General features: G+C 35.4%; 1 protein-coding gene across 7 annotated transcripts in view; it reads right to left on the reverse strand.

Annotated features, from left to right (window-relative positions):
* Window positions 1-927: 927 nt before the first annotated feature.
* Window positions 928-16464, reverse strand: part of ZZZ3 (zinc finger ZZ-type containing 3) — an 88720-nt gene continuing 73183 nt past the window's right edge. For 5 of the 7 annotated variants that reach the window (XM_032494621.1, XM_032494617.1, XM_032494615.1 and 2 more), the window contains 10 exons: window positions 16248-16386; window positions 13880-14027; window positions 13678-13793; window positions 12873-12944; window positions 11777-11878; window positions 11032-11127; window positions 8563-8715; window positions 5134-5268; window positions 2494-2594; window positions 928-2220 (listed from right to left, as the gene is read on the reverse strand). In XM_032494621.1, coding sequence (XP_032350512.1) covers window positions 2076-2220; window positions 2494-2594; window positions 5134-5268; window positions 8563-8715; window positions 11032-11127; window positions 11777-11878; window positions 12873-12944; window positions 13678-13793; window positions 13880-14027; window positions 16248-16386 — 1207 coding nt within the window. In that variant the 3' untranslated portion in view covers window positions 928-2075. The remainder of the gene's footprint in view (window positions 2221-2493; window positions 2595-5133; window positions 5269-8562; window positions 8716-11031; window positions 11128-11776; window positions 11879-12872; window positions 12945-13677; window positions 13794-13879; window positions 14028-16247; window positions 16387-16464) is intronic. The other 2 variants (XM_032494618.1, XM_032494620.1) reach the window with 1 other exon arrangement.

Genomic DNA, 16464 nt, shown 5'->3' on the forward strand with positions numbered 1-16464 from the left:
TTCTATTTTTACAACAATTGTATCACTCTTTCAAAGCATACTTCGTACTTCATGGGATGTTTGAATGGATCTGAATGGTTCTCCAAAACGGACTTTGTATTATTTCTATGCAAACACAGAAGTTTACAGAAGTTACCATCAAATTGCTACTATCTTAACTACAAGTTGAAGGTAGACCTTCTGGCATAGTCTGAATATTCATGGTTCCCCTCTTCTTCCCCCCAACTAGTAATTCTAGGATGAGAAGTCTAACGCAAGACTTCCTTTTCTCCCTAATGTGATACATTTTATCAAAATCATCAGTAATCTTTAAACAAATACATTACTTTAAAATTCTCATTTTTCTAACAGTTAAAATTACACTATTCTCAATTTAAAAAATTCAGGGCGATTTTAGTTCCCTACAATGTATTGAAGAGAACTGGTAAATAATGTTCCTTTGATTTAAAGTTGGAAAAAAACAGGAGACTCTAAAAATTGGGTCAGTATACTAGTCACTCTTAGAATATTTATACTGTCTTTTCCATTAGTCAATATAATTTCCAGTGAATACTGTGATTTTTCAAAAACCCCTTATTTAAATTAAATATGTGGGAATGAGAGTAAAAATTTTCAACCTACATTTAGTTTTTACATTCGGACATTAATAATTGCCTTTTTCTTTAACCATGGTATGTGGAGGTTTTTCTTTTTTCTTTTTTTTGTAACCTAGTTTAATTTAGTGTTTCAGCAAACATACTAAGTGAAAACATTACCATCTTTTACAGAGCTTCTAAAGTTCATTATCTTTTCCATCATATAGTCCTTACTCTTTTTAAAGGACAGACAAGTAAAACAAACCCTTTAAAAAAAAATGTTTTTTTGGTTTTAACAATAGTGAAAAAAAAAATCCAAAAATCTAAACAAAGGAAGTCACAACAAGCATTCTATAATATAAACAGACAGTATCCACATAGTTTATTTCTCACAGTTCTCCTGACAAATGAACATTATTCAAGAACATACTGTATACACAGATAAGAAGAAACATACAAAATGTTTTAAATGATGCACAACAAAATCCAGCAGTATAAAAGAATGCATGTGAACTCTTGCTCACTGCACAGACTAAATTTAATCACTTGTTTAAATAGTAATAAAAATACAATCTTTTATGGATCTTGTGCAGACTACAAAAGAGGGAAATTATTACCATATATATGATTTTTATATTAGGCAGTTTTCTTCGATGAGTTGCACTGACAACTCCAAATACAGAGGCAGAAGGCTGTGTATTTTAAAGGAATTAATGTTTTGAATTAGAGACTTTACACAGTTACCACCACTGGCACTTTCACCATAGTTTGTACACATCACATGATCATCTTATATAACATTACATTTAAAAAATATATCTGAGTGACAACTTTATAACATTCACACACCATGAGCTGGTTAAGGAAGCAATGCCACAGCTGCCTCCTGTAGTGCTTCGCTGTTGGTAATAAGGACAGTTCATTGTGGTTAAAAGAAATTAGACATCAATATGGTTAAGCAGCTCCAATTTACTAAAGGCCACCAGTGGCCACCACTGGGACAGTGAGTTCTTTTAAAGTGTACATATCCTAGAAGCAAACACCATCATTGGTTAAAACGTCGTCTAAAGAAGTCAGTTTCTGTGCTGAAAACTATTTTCACAAAACTGAAAGCTACTAAACTGTTTTAATATAAATACTTTGTCTTCTCATTAGCATATTTACGACCAAGTTCTCTGAAACCTTTGGAATTTACTCTCTCTTTAACGTGTGCTCTCGTTTCCATCTCGCCCATTTAAGATCACCACCTAACAGGCTTCAAAGGTGGTGCTGAGAAACTCGCCAGGGAAACCCCTTCCTCACCAGGAATGTTCAGCTGCTGAACAGCGGTCTAGAGCCACAACGGTGCGGAGCTGGACTTGACGAGAACACTCAGGAAGCTGTCATGCCGTGAGTGTCGCTTCAGGGAAAGCAGAGAATCTTTCCAAACTGTGCACATAATTCACAGTGATACCATTGCTACGTGTTGCAGAGGACTAGTATATGGTGTTCTCGTCCATGTCATCTGTTTGCTGGAAAGTAGTTTGGGTCAAGGTAATTATAACTGGTGCCCTGGGACACACAGTAGTCTCTGTCTAGGAACGTCTCTGACCTATACACAGGTTCTAGTTGGTGATCTTCCTTGTGAATATCTGTCTCATGGAGGCTGCAAAGAAAACACAAAGACAAACACATCATTGCATGGCACTGGATGCATTCTGGTCTAGATACTATGAAACTTCCTCAAAATCTCTAACGGAAAATTACTTGAGACGTGGTATGATTAAGGACAATCTTAACTGTCTACAACAGCAAAGTTTAATCCCACTAAACGTGGTGATTTTCTAAGAAGTTTAGAAATCAAATTCACTAGTGACTGAAAAGCTCTTATCAAAATTTAAGGGAAAAAAAAAAGACTTACAGTGCAGAAAACACTTACCAATCTGAACAAGAATCACAGAAATCCAAAGACATTTCTGGGGGGCAGTCCTGGCAGTGCCACCGAACACCCTGGATAGGTTCTACGCCACAGCTATCACACTATTAAAGGTTCAGAGAGAAACATATTACGCTCTTTTGCTACCAAACTTGTTTACTTCCCGCTGGGCAGCACATACTGTGCCCAGAGATACCCTCCCCTCTCTCCCCAGGCATGAGGTAGTGGTAAAAACAAAAACGGTTGTAGGTTAGATATGATCTCTAGCAGACTAGCTGAAATTCTATCCATTCAAGATTGAGCTACAATACAGAGGGGGCAAGAGAAATACCATAATGCATAACATTCAATATGCTTTATTTTTTTAAATCTTAAGTAAACAATTTTCAAACTTGAGCATTTGATTATCAGTAGCTATTTACTTGAAAGGTACCTCGCACCAGTGTACAGTGACTGTGACTGAGAACCACTGACTTAATACCATAGTTAAAACTACCGAAATAAGTTACAGTACTATTTAAAACAGGCTATCACAGCTAACACACACCCAAGTGAATATGAAATCTTTTCTGAACTTTCATCTTACTGAATTACTCTCCAAAGCCTTAAAGGTTCCTAACAACCAATGCCCACCATGAAGAAAAGGGAGATTTAGCTCTTTCGCGGTGCTGTTGCATTGTGGTAGCCCTCTGTGTCTGTGCAATCTTGGAAATCAAAGTAATTCTCGTTTCTAGTTTCTTGGATCATTAGGCCAACTAGAGTGGCTGACAGACTGGCAAACAAGCCACAGCTGGGTCTTGCAACAAAATTATGAGAAGTGGACAGTTTCCTCTTGAAAAGACAGAGCTGTCAACTAGGAAAGTCTTTAATGGAGAAGCAGAGAACGATCAAGAGAAAAAAATCGTTTAATATAGTCTGGCTAATGGCCGCTCCAGAGGATCAGAGGTATAAGAATCTTGTTTAAATTTCAGTTTATCAGGTCACAGCACACATCAGTATTTTTATGTATACCACCACCAGCAAATCTATAGTTCATGGTCTCAATTTTACTTCCTGCAATCTCATTAAGTACAGCCAATTCTCATGCCTAAGGGCTTCTCAAACCTGTCAATCTCTATTTCCACAGCCACCAGTCAAGTTTAGGAGGCTATTATCTTTTGTCTAAATTAACCAAAAAAAATCTCTAGCCAGTCTCCCTGCTTCTAGCCTTGCTTTCTTCCTATCCATTTTCCATACTAAGGCCAGAGTGATCTTTTCCCCCCATTCACTTAATTTTTCTCAAATTACATTTAAAAAAAATATATCAATAAGTTATTATTTAAAAAAATATAACAATAAAGGAGTCAGAGATTAAGAGTTATCCACCCTAAAACCCACTGCCTTCCTAAGGGTTGCGTAGTTAAAGAAATTAGAATGATCTTTCCAAAATGCAAATTTCATGTTACTCTCTGCTTAAAATCTGTCAGTGGTTCCCCAACATTTCTTAAAAGAGTTTAAACTCTTTAGCAAAATTTCCAAGGCAATGAAGAATAGCCTCTCACTACTCTCCAGTATGAACACTAGCCGTACGCAACCATTTTACATACTTAACTTCTCTACATTCCTTATGAGATGAAAACAGTCGGTGAGCCAGTCTCATTCACTGCTGAGTCCCTAGCACCTAGCAAAGCGCCTGGAACACAAGGGGCGTTTCAACAGTTTGCAGAATGAATAAATGTATTTCTACTAGCCTCTCAAAAAACAGCAGAGATAACAGAATCTAAGAGGGGAATGAAATTTCTGATCCATGAACAACAGCAACAAGGAAATAAATAGTTCTATGGACAAATGGATGAAGAAACTGTGTGAGAGAGAGAGAGAGATACACATACACACACTCACACATAAAATTCACCACACTGGAATATTATTCAGACATAAAACAGAAATCTTGCCACTTGTGACAACATAGATGAAACCTAGGGGACATTATGCTAAATGAAATAAGCCAGACACAAAGACAAATGTTATAAGATGACACTCAAATATGGAATCTAAAAAAGTCAAATTCATAGAAGTAGAGAGTTAGGATGGTGGTTGCCCAGAGAGAGGGGGGAATGTTGGTCAAAGGGTACAAACTTTCAGTTATAAGATGACTAAGTTCTGAAGATCTAACGTACACCTTGGGAATTACAGTTAATACTGCACTGCATACTTGAAATCTGCTACTAGAGCAGATGCTAAGTACTCTCACCTCAAAAAAAAAAACAAAGAACAACAACAACAAAAAACTGAATTAGTTATACCTTAAATTTTTATATACCTTAAATATATACAATTTTTATTTGTCAGTTATACTTCAGTTAAGTTGGGGGTGGGAGGTGGGGGGGAGAAGAGCTAAAGACAAACTTCTCATCTCATATTTCACCTCAAAGGGTACCTGTATACTCTGTATACAGAAGACTGTCTTCTCTCTACTGAATCATAAACCTCTGGACATCAGTAACTGTGGCATGCTACCTTGCATAACGAACAGGACAAGAGCTAAACTTACTGACTTTAACCTGTAGGCTTGGAAGTTGTGGAGTTTAAAGCTCTGAAACACCTTAAGCATCTTATCACCCTTTCAAAAGTTAAATGAATAGAAAAATTAGGTAGAATTACCTTGAAGCCCACATGCTGCACAAATCCACTTTCAGCTTGCATTTGCTGAAGTTTCTGTTTCTTTAACTTTTTAAACTGTAATAGTTCCTTATATTCAGGTAAATTCCTGTACATAATAGGAATACTTTCTTCATCCTATTGAACAGAGCAAAACACAACACAAAAATGTTAGTTTGATAATTAAAATGAACTAGGTATAAGAAATTCCGATAAAGAATATTTTTCTGTTTGACAAGATATTTTTCACACTTAAGGTACCTTCACCTTTTAGGGCTCAGAGAAAATCACCTCTGCTATCAGCAATATTAATACTGGATTAATACTTTTTGAGGGCTTCTTAATGCAACAGTAAGACTGAACCGTACTAGGCAACTTCATAATGCATGTACCAGGAGAACAAGGCATGACTCGCACTTCCGTCATAAACTAATGCAGACTCAACCCCATCGCAACAAGTTCACGGCTACTTGAAAGACTCCCTATAATCTTCCTGATCTGCAGGAAGCTCCTCTTCTCCAATCTAGCAGTTTTTTATGCTTCCTCAGGTAAATATGACATTTCCTTAACAACAAGCAAAACAATCTCTGTTCTGCTTTCTGCTCAGTACTCCCAATGATCAAGGCAGTACATTCCTATCTTACTCAAATGGATGATCTTAAGTTACAAAGATGATAATTTAGAAAAGAATGTAAAGGAAAGAACAGTAAAAACTATATAAATAAATGAAGTTGAAGTTGACAGATGAATCACTCACTAACTGCTTCCTATTCTCCCAATTAATTTGCGCTATGCTACCCAGGATCCACTTCATTCCTTTGCTACCTCATGACTGACCCCATGGTCACTAGTTTCCACAACCCTCCTAAAAGCATCCCCAACTCACTGACCTCGCGTTCCACCAATTCCCAGTCCCGGACCAGACAACCCCTGCGCCTCCCATTCTTCCTGCTCTCCATGTTAGGTATCGTTAACTACTGTGTTTGTTTTATATCAAGGAAACTGACATTTATAGAAATCAAACATCTGCCCAAGGTCACATAGTTAATTAGCTGCAGAGTCAAGCGATTTGAACCCAGATTTGTCTATTAACTAACTCCTTACACACTTAGGAGCCCAAGGCCTAAATGTAAGTGTTATCCTTAATTTTTCAGTCTTATATCTAATACAACAAATTGTCAGTACTTAATACTTTCTAAAATCTCTCTCAAGTCAGTGCTCTATGGCATCCACTTTCTCTTTTATCCCCACCATTGCTAAAAATGGCTTCCTGACTGTCTACACTGTCAAGTAAAAAGTCCTCAGCTAGATAAGGATTCTTTACAATTTCACACTTTACTACTTTATCTCCCACTATCTTTCATCCATTTCAAATTCTTGTCATCTAAACATCTTACAGTTACCGCCTTCCCACTGTTACCACTGAGAAAGCCAACCTAAGTAGTGTCATAAATATTACACTAATAAATATGATGTGACTAAAATAATTAAATGTTGTAAAAATGCTTTATAATAAAATTTATTAAGTTTAATATTTTAGGCAAATACAAAGAGTACAAACTCTGCTAAATTTTTTAACCTGCATTTTAAGTCTAAGGATATTATTAAATTTATAGTCAACACAACTAAGATTAAGAAAAGTTAAACCACTTCACACTCAGTCAGATGGCTACTATCAAAAGGGAAAAAAATAGAAAATAACAGTGTTGGAAAGCATGTAGAGAAACTGAAACTTTTATATACTGTTGATGAGAATGTAAAATGTAGGAATTATGGAAAACAGTACTGTGGTTGCTCAAAAACTGAAACATAGAATTACCACATGATCCAGCAATTCCACTTCTGGGTATATACCCAAAAGAACTGAGAGCAGGGCCTCAGAAAGATATTTGTAAATCCATGTTTACAGCAGCATTAGTCACAGTAGCCAAAAAGGCAGAAGCAACCCAAGTGTCCACTGACAGAAGAATGGATACATAAAGTGTGACATACAGACACAATGAAATATTATTTGGCCTTAAAATGGAAGGAAACTGTGACAGGTTACAAGATGAACTTTGGGAGGTATATGCATGCAATCATATTATGCTAAGTGATATAAATCAGTCACAAAAGAACAAAATCTGAATGATTCTACCTATATGAGGTTTCCAGAGTATTCAAGAAAAGACAGAAAGTGGAATGGCAGCTGCCAGGGGCTGGAAGGAGAAGGAATGGGGAAATGATGCTTACTGGTCATAGAGTTTCAGTTCTGCAAGTAAAGAATTCTGAAGACTGGTAGCTCAATAACGTAAACTGTATTTAAACACCACTGAAATGGGCACTTAAAATTGGCTAAGATGGTAAATTTTATGTTTGGGCACTTACTACAATTAAAAATAAAAATTCCATCATACTTAGCCATAAAAAAGATAAAATCTTGCCATTTGCAACAAGGATGGGCCATGAGGGAATTATGCTAAGTGATGTGAGTCAGACGGAGAGACTGAGTAAGACAAATACCATGACTTCACACATATGTTGAATATTAAAAAAAAATAAATAAACGAACAAACAAAGCAAAACAGAGACACAAACACACGTAGAAAGAACAGATAAAGGGAGGAATCAAGCAGTTACGTTGTCTTTTCTAAATGTACTTAGGTTAATCAAACAGTTGATATGGGGGGACTTTATAGAATATTCTATAAAATAATGAGGAACAAAAATCACTATTTTGTAACATCTGATGAATCAATGGATCTAAGAAACAGTCAATGGCTCCTGTGTCAAAAAAAGACACTACCAGACTGATCAAAGTAGTCCTGCCCATCCTAACAAAAAAAAATAATAAAACTGAATCTAATCAATTTGCAGGAGATTCAGGGAACAGAGGAACAGATAAAGCAACACCAAGGAGATGCAAACAACAAAATCCACACTCACCATGCTATTCTACTGGAAAAATGGCCCAGTTTTTCAACAAAAAAATTTAAGAGGCTAAAAAAGGAGAGAGAAAAACAGAGAGGGAGGAAGGGAGAGAAGGAGAAAATCTATTGCAATTTATGATTGGGGAAATGTGCACTGACCGTACATTGGATTATATAAAGAATTTTCTTTGAATAAACTTGATAATGATACCGTGTAATGTCTGGGACTTGCTCCAAAATAATCCAGGACAGAGTTGGGGTGGGTAGGAAGTACAGATAAACACAAGATTCCCCAAATGAATAACTGCTGAGTTGGATAATGGTTGCATATGGGTTCATTTTTGTATATGCTCGAAATATCTCTATAAAAAAATTTTTAAATCCAATTGTAAAACAAGTTTGACGTGTTAATTAAAAGAAAAGAAAGCAACATTCACTGAAGAATAGGAAAAATCAGAAGCTCCTGGTGCTCCCATTCTGCACCCTGCTTTGCCTAAAACGTATGTATAAACAGAGAACTTACTGATGCCTCCTCGACAGCAGTGTTCATGTGGCCATGGAAACAGGATCGGTCATCGTCTTCATCCATATACACTGGTGGTTCGTGGGAAGTCATGAAAGTGGAAGGTTTAAAGAGATGCTTATTAAGGGGATGCTGTCGTCTGCTTGTTGAAGACTAAGTGAGAAAACAAATTTTTAATTGGGACAGTGGACAATCATGTAAAGAATCAAAAATATACAAATATAAATGTTACTTCCTGCAAATCTGCCTCATCAGAAGGATTGTACCTTTATCCTTCAGCATACTCTTATGTGGCTGCTTTTCCTATGTTATCTGAATTTTTAAAAAGCACAATTAGCCTTAAAAAACAAAAACAAAACAACATACGGAAATGTAGGGGGAATACCTAACATGGAGTACAGTGAACCACATGCCATTACCTAGCTTGTATTTGCATCTCCAACGTTTACCACACTCTTGGCGTTCAAATGCTGTGCTCCTCTCATGATTGTCTTACAGATGATCACGGAGGATGACGTCAGCCGAAGCCAGACACAAAACTATCACATAAAACGAGAATCTCCCCAGTGTGATGACTGTCTGAAAACAGTATCTAATACTGACTGACTGCTTGTCGGTGTCAATGTCACTTAATCCTCAAAACAATCCCATAGTTACTATCATCTCTAATTTAGAGGTGAAAAATGGAGGCACAGGGAGGCTGACTTTCTTGTTCAAGGTGTTGCAGCTAGACTGTGGTTGAACCAAGACTATAAACTAGGCTGCCTAGTACCAAGGCCCTCACTTTGAACAACTGTGCAGACTGCCTCTCCTCAATGACAGCACAGCCACAAAGGATAACCTAAGTCATGTGGAGAATCATCATTTAATCTGTTTCAAAATTCAAACTCTACAGAGAATGTGACAATGAATGTATGTATGTTCGTGTATAACTGAAAAATTGTACTCTACACTGGAATTTGACCTAACATTGTAAAATGACTGTAACTCAATAAAAAAAGTTTATATAAAAAAAAAATTCAAACTCTAACCATGGCAAGGAATCGTTGTGTCTGTGACTGGGCTAGATCTCTACACTGAAAATGTCTGTTAAGTTAAAATTCAGCACACCCAAAGGAGGGAACACATTTAGGTTCCTTTAGTATTTTTTTTTCAATTAAAAAAATTTTTTTTAATTTTTAAAAAAACTTGGGGGGAAGGTAATTAGCTTTATTTTTAGAGGAGGTACTAGGGATTGAAGTCAGGACCTTGTGCATACTAAGCATGCATTCAACCACTTAAGCTATACCCTCCCCCAAGTATTCCTTTTGCTATCATCTGTTATAATCATCTAGTCTTAGTGGTGGAAACATAAGGTGTAAAACACATTTAGGGGAACTAAGAAATTATGAAAATTAGAGCTGCTAAGTTGAATGTTGGTTATCAGAGTTCCACCACTCCAAAGTTACAGGATGAACTCTACACATACAATACTGTATTTGGGAAGAAGAAAAATCCAAAATGCTTAAAACAACTGGCAAATTAAAACAAGCTTCCAAAGCCCAGTAAAAAGAATAAAAACAAAACTTGCAAAACATGGATTTATACAACATTCTTAATGTAAAATTATGTAAAATAGCTTCAATAAGGAAGGGACTGCATTAGATATACTTTTAGCTTCTCTTCATGTGAAGAATGGCAATTGTGGGTGAAGAGATGCATCAGGATGATTTCCTAAGGAAATGAAAGAAGGCCAATTGCATGCTTTATTTTTTTGCAATTAAAGCAAAAAACTGGCTACAATTTGATGCAGTATTCTACATAAGAGGAGGATGGTAGCTTTTTCATAGTGCAGCAGAGAATAGTGGAAAACGCTGGGATCAGAATCAGAAGATCAATGGTTCCCAGACTTACTAGCTATGTGATTAGACAATTTATTCAATGTACCTAGTTTTCTCGCCTATAAAAAGGTTGTAGAACAGTACCCAGCCCAGAGCATTCAACAGTAAGAACAACAGCGAGCTATTATCATCAGTGAAGTGAAGGTGGTCCTACCTACACTTCTACAACTGCAGTGAGGATTAAGTACCTTACTGGACATTTCTATTCTTGGATTTACACAGTATATGTATAAAACAGAAATTGAATGTGTTTACTAAAGAGTCAGACATCCTAAAAACTTTAACATCACAAAGGCCTTTCTGACATACATTCAATCTAAAGTCCTTCGAATAGCACTACTTCACACAAACTAACCTACTTCTAAGAAAATAATGAACAATCATCATTAAAGCTCACTCAATGTCACTGAGTAGCAATAATGGAATCCTATCTTGTGTTATGCCCAACATAACAAAATGCTTAGAGTAAGCTGAATAGTAAAAATAAAACAACTCTGTTCTGATAAACACATATGCTTTTCCACAGCAATTCTGACACTGATGAAGTTAATCTAAGACCTAAGGTTTACTTTTATCTGTTTCTGTTTACCTTTTTGGAGTATATATATAAGTTTGGTGTTCTGCCTGGGACTGGAATGCCAGCCTTAGTTAGTTTTATGAAATACTTCTGTACTCGGCTGGCAACCTAAGGAAGAAACATGACAAGCCTTTTAACATAATGAATGACAAGACATGCAGTACCAGAATTGTTTTTAAAAACTAAAACATACATGTGTATCTTAATGAATACTCACATTTTCAGATCTATCATAAATCTAGAAATAATTTTAAATTGCCAAAGACACTTATATTTGAAAACCTAGACAAAAAGCTGTTAAAATAAATTTGATTCCAAAACTAAACACATATTTTCAACTTGTGAACACTTGTACTCGTAGCATAAAAACACATCTATTAATATCGATGGATGTGATGGAGAAAACTGGTGCTTTTTTTTTTTTTTACAAAGACAACCAGATAATACTGGCTAAGGCAGTATCACAAATCAATTAGCACAGTCTAACCAAGAAGTACACAACCGGTGCACTCGTTAAACATTCAAGAGACATAAAGTCCAATACTTTCAGTATTTAGTAACAATCCAAAGCAGAATTATCTCAAGTCATTTCTAAAATTAATATAAAAATATACAATGTTATTTTTAAAAACTCCACTTACTGTTGCACTCTGTAGCTAAATATGATAGGGCAGATCTGGTAATTTTAGTTACACTATCCTTCATTAAAAAAACCATCAAAAACCTGCCAGCAAGATGGGATTATGCCCTGCATCACCTGTTTTGCTGTCCTGTTGCCCAGTTCATCTGCTATCTTCTGCCAGCGTCGAGACTCAACTTCTTCAGGAGGGTATTTCAGGAGTAATTGTTCAAGCTTTTTCTAAGACAAACCAAAGACCAAATTTAAGAAAGTTTAATACTGAGTTTCTAAATACATTCACCTTTCATTTAAATTATAATACTCCTTGCACAACTTTGGGGTTAGGTCACTAGAAATCCTCATAGTAGGAAAACTTTCTAGTAAGGAATTTGAGCCTTCAGAAGGAAAATGAGATTAGAGAATAAACTTATGAAAGACCTTATAAAGATTTTCTATTTACTTCAGTTAAAAAGAAGCACACTCCATCTCCAAAACTAATTAATTAATGTTTTATACATCTTAGTGAGTTCCACTGACCATGTTTTCTTGCTAGACTATGTTTAGGCTCACCACTATGGATTTGACAAATCTGTGTAAATTCATTTGGATTTATACAGACTACTAAGAGAGACATTTTCCTCCTTTGTGTGGTCCTCCATTCAAATATCTAATTTTAATACTCCTAAACTCTCCCACAGCCCTAAAGATGCAGAATTGTCTGGATATGTGAAATGAAGCTTCCCTACCTAAAGCTTTTTATAAACTGGTAAGCTCATTACAGCTGTGGGGTTAATCCTCATGAGACAGAACTGTGTCTCAAATCTCACCCACAAACAATCCTAGCTATATGCCAAAATGTAGGAGAACACTCTGACTTTGGCTTTGTCAGCTTCCCACAAAACAAAAACAAGAATTCACTTTGAGGCACAGCTTTACTCAGCCCCAGGTTCTTCTGTCTCCCAAAGCTGCATTCCAAAAACTTTATTCCATCTGTTTCACTACCTTTCTCAATCCCTCTCCCAAAACCCAGATTTCTTCTTTAAAAACTATTCCCATACAGTCTCAGAATCCAAAATTCTTGAAGTATATAAAAACATATACAAAAGTAAGTTTAAGTATTTTACATTCACAATTAAGGGTGATTACATATAACAATACACACCTTACTCATAAAACTGACTCTTTTAACCGTTTATTATTTTTTTAACCTACATAATTTAGAAATATCGATTACCTGCTCTTCAACAGTCCACAATTGGTTAAATGTTTCAGGTTTGGTATCATCACACAGGCGTCCTCTTATCATCTGCATATAAAACAAGGTTTTTGTCAAAGAGAAAAAAACAAAGACTATCCTCTGATATAGCCAAATAACACAAAAATTGTGGAATTTTTTGTTAATTTCAAAATATGTCAGTAAATTTAACATGTACATAATTTACTGTTTACAAACTTTTTTCACATTTCTTTATTTCATTTGGTTTTATACTCCCAGCAATCTTAGAATATACAGATGACAGCAACTTCATTTTAAAGAAAAGGAAATGTTACTTTTCATCCTGAACCTCATATTTATCAAGGTTCATCTAACTAACAGTAGCAAGGTCAGGACTCAAATCCCGGTTACATTCCACTACACACAAAAAGCTCTTACTCCTAGACTGAATACTGTACTATGTGTCAGGCACGGCACTAGGTATGTGACATATACTGCTTATTATAATCCCCGAACAACGCTACAGCCTAAGAGTAACATTAATCACATTTTATGTAAGAGGAAACTGCGGTTTGGAGACTTAATACATAAGCTGCAACTTAATATTAAGCTAATACATAGTAAGCAATACAAGCTGCTTAATAGTTCCACAGCTAGTAAGTGGTACTGGGATTTCAACCCAGGTTTCTCTCAACTTCAAAGTTCATGTCTCCATTATATCTACGGTGAAAGACTTTGAATTTAAGAATACAAACCAGTAAAATGTTAAAATAGGTTGTCTGCAATTCAAATTTTCCTATTCCAATACTTTATTACTGCTTACCTGAGGGCGGCTATTTGAGCCTTCTGGACCATCACTCAAAGGCAACACAGAGTATGAAAGGGACTCTCCATCCTTTCTAGGATCTAAAGGACTTTTTGGTCTAGCAGGTAAACCTACTGAAGAAAAGACCATGTATAGGATTATTAAAGCAAGACTTTTCCAGGTATTTCTCTACTTAAAGTCTTATGATGCAATTTCTTACCTTTATCAAAAACTAACTTAACTCTCCTAGTATGTCTTTTACGATTTTTAAATTCTCTTTCAAAGTTCCCAAGGCTATTGGTATATTGGTCCCATACAATCTCGGGCAATTGAACAACTCTCTGTGGATATGGAAGCCCTATATCAGCCTGGAAAAAAAAAAAAAAAAAAAAGGTGACAATCTAAGTTTAATTCAATGAACGGAATGATAGAAGGATTGACAGGCATACAATGAAGTAATATAGTAAAACATTAATCGTAGAATCTAGGGAGTGTATATGTATGTGTTAACTATCAACTTTTTTGTGTATTTAACATTTCTCATAATAAAATGCTAAGAAAATCAGGTCATAAATTATGAAATTGGAAAGCAAAACTCACTTTGTGACAGAGAATTTTTAACTTTTATTTTGCTTGTGATATATTACATTGTCTCCATCATCATACTACGTATCAGTCTAAGGTTCAACTTTTGAAAAATTAGAGGAGAATGTCTTTTACAATAATGATGGTAATATCAAAGAAAGCTAATAAGCCTTACAAGTTCCCTGTATTCTGTATACCAATATATAATCTAAGTTTCCTTAATTTCAGTTAGGAGTTTTTAGATGTCCACTAAAACAAAGAGATCACATGTCAACAACTTTAATACAGTAAACCTAAAGAAAATAGGCAAATTAAGAATACATGGGCAAACACAGAAAAACAGAAGAATCAACTTCTAAATTAAATCCAGCAGAAAATTTTCTTTCCAAGGAGCATAAGTCTTTCATGATTACCAAAGTATCTGGGATTTAATATTCATCTGCACATTTTCAAAAAAATTCTTAAGATATCACATCTCTGTTTCTGAGATAAAGTGAAAAGAAATTCAGTTCTAAATCAAACACAGAAAGGGAGAATGGCGGGGAGGGTATAGCTCAAGTGGTAGAGTACATGCTTAGCATGCACAAGGTCCTGGGTTCAATCCCCAGTACCCTCTCTAAAAACAAATAAATAAATAAACCTAATTACCTACCCTCCCCCCAAAAAACTAAATAAATAAATCGCTCTTCAAAAAATATTAAAAGAAAAAAAAGGGAGAAAAATCAAATAACCAATTGCATGTGTATCAAGTAAATTTGCATAATTGCAAGTTTGTGCCCACCCAAGAACAAGAATAAAATGAGATTAAGGTTAAAATACCATCTGTTTTAGCTGAATCCATTGTAAGTAAACACTGTAAAAGTACTGCATCTTCTTGCACTAGCAAATTGTTTAATAACAGCAATGCCGAATCAATAAACACCTAAGTGGGTGGGCCCACTGCAACAGAGAGCACAAGAGTTCCTCCCGACTTGAGAAGTTTAAACAAATCAGTACATAGATTCTACATCCATTACGACATTCAGTGTTCCGAAAGAATGGAGTGAAAGGAATGCTTGTCAAGTAAATAATGTAACTGGAAAAATCCAAATAATAAATTAATACATCTGAATAAAATAGTCCCGAGGGCTGTTCCCTCAACACCAGACAGACCACTTTTCTGACTCATTAAAAACCAGTAACTAATAACTATACTTAAGTTGTCACACTACACAGGCTAAATTTTTGTTTTTTTAAGGTGAAAAGGGGGATTCTTTCCCATAGTTTTTCAGTTTTAATCTTTTCATACAATGCTGATTAACATTATACCTCTCAACTTTACTGAATTAGCGGGTCCCTAATTCAAGAGATATACTACACCATAAATGCACATCTAGATTATCTCCATGTTTCTGTATTAAGAAAGTTATAAAAACTTGAATCGCTTTCAAATGGTTAACTGCTGAATTTGAAAGTTCCTATTTTAAGGGAAAAAAAATTCTAAGGAATTTTTACACTTAAAAGGACATTTCAAAATTAAGCAAAGTCTGTACCTCATTCTCATGGACCTGGCAACTATAACCTTAAAGATATTTAAAACAGAGTTTTTGGCTGTATCACTATCATTTTCTATATACAAAAGTAGTGCTAAACTAAAGCAGTTAATAAATTTTTCTTTTAGCTCCACTAATCTTAAAGTCCTGAAAGCAGAAGAGGGAGAACATTCTTAAGACAGGGAAGGAAAAAAGTAACAGAAAAAGATCATAAAAATGGCTAGGAACAGGACGTCAAGTTCCTATACGAACATCCACTTAGGACTCCTAGCTGTGTTCACTGGGGTATAGTTTACTGTGTTTGCTGGGGGTGAAGGAAGGCAGGATCCTGCCTTCAGTAATATGGCTAATTACAGAAGGGAAAAAAACTTTTAAGTATATACTTACATAAAAAGAACGAACCAGGATAATACCAAAATATATCTCAATAAATCTTAAAAAAAAAAAAAAAAAAAAAAGCTCAACATATACCTTCTTCTGGAGTTTTTCCACAAATCCAATGGGATTTTTTAGTGCTTCTCTCTGGTGTCTGCCTAAGCTTTCCAGGTCCTGGACTGCTTGAGAACGCTGAGCCTCGAGTACAGCAATCGTCTGTAACAGTCTCTGATAACTACAGAGACAAACAGAAACAAAAACAAAAAAACACCTCACTAAAATTTTCTAGTAGCAACAATAAATAAAAACTGAG

The sequence above is a fragment of the Camelus ferus genome, chromosome 13, assembly GCF_009834535.1.
Source record: "Camelus ferus isolate YT-003-E chromosome 13, BCGSAC_Cfer_1.0, whole genome shotgun sequence".
Lineage (NCBI taxonomy): Eukaryota > Metazoa > Chordata > Mammalia > Artiodactyla > Camelidae > Camelus > Camelus ferus.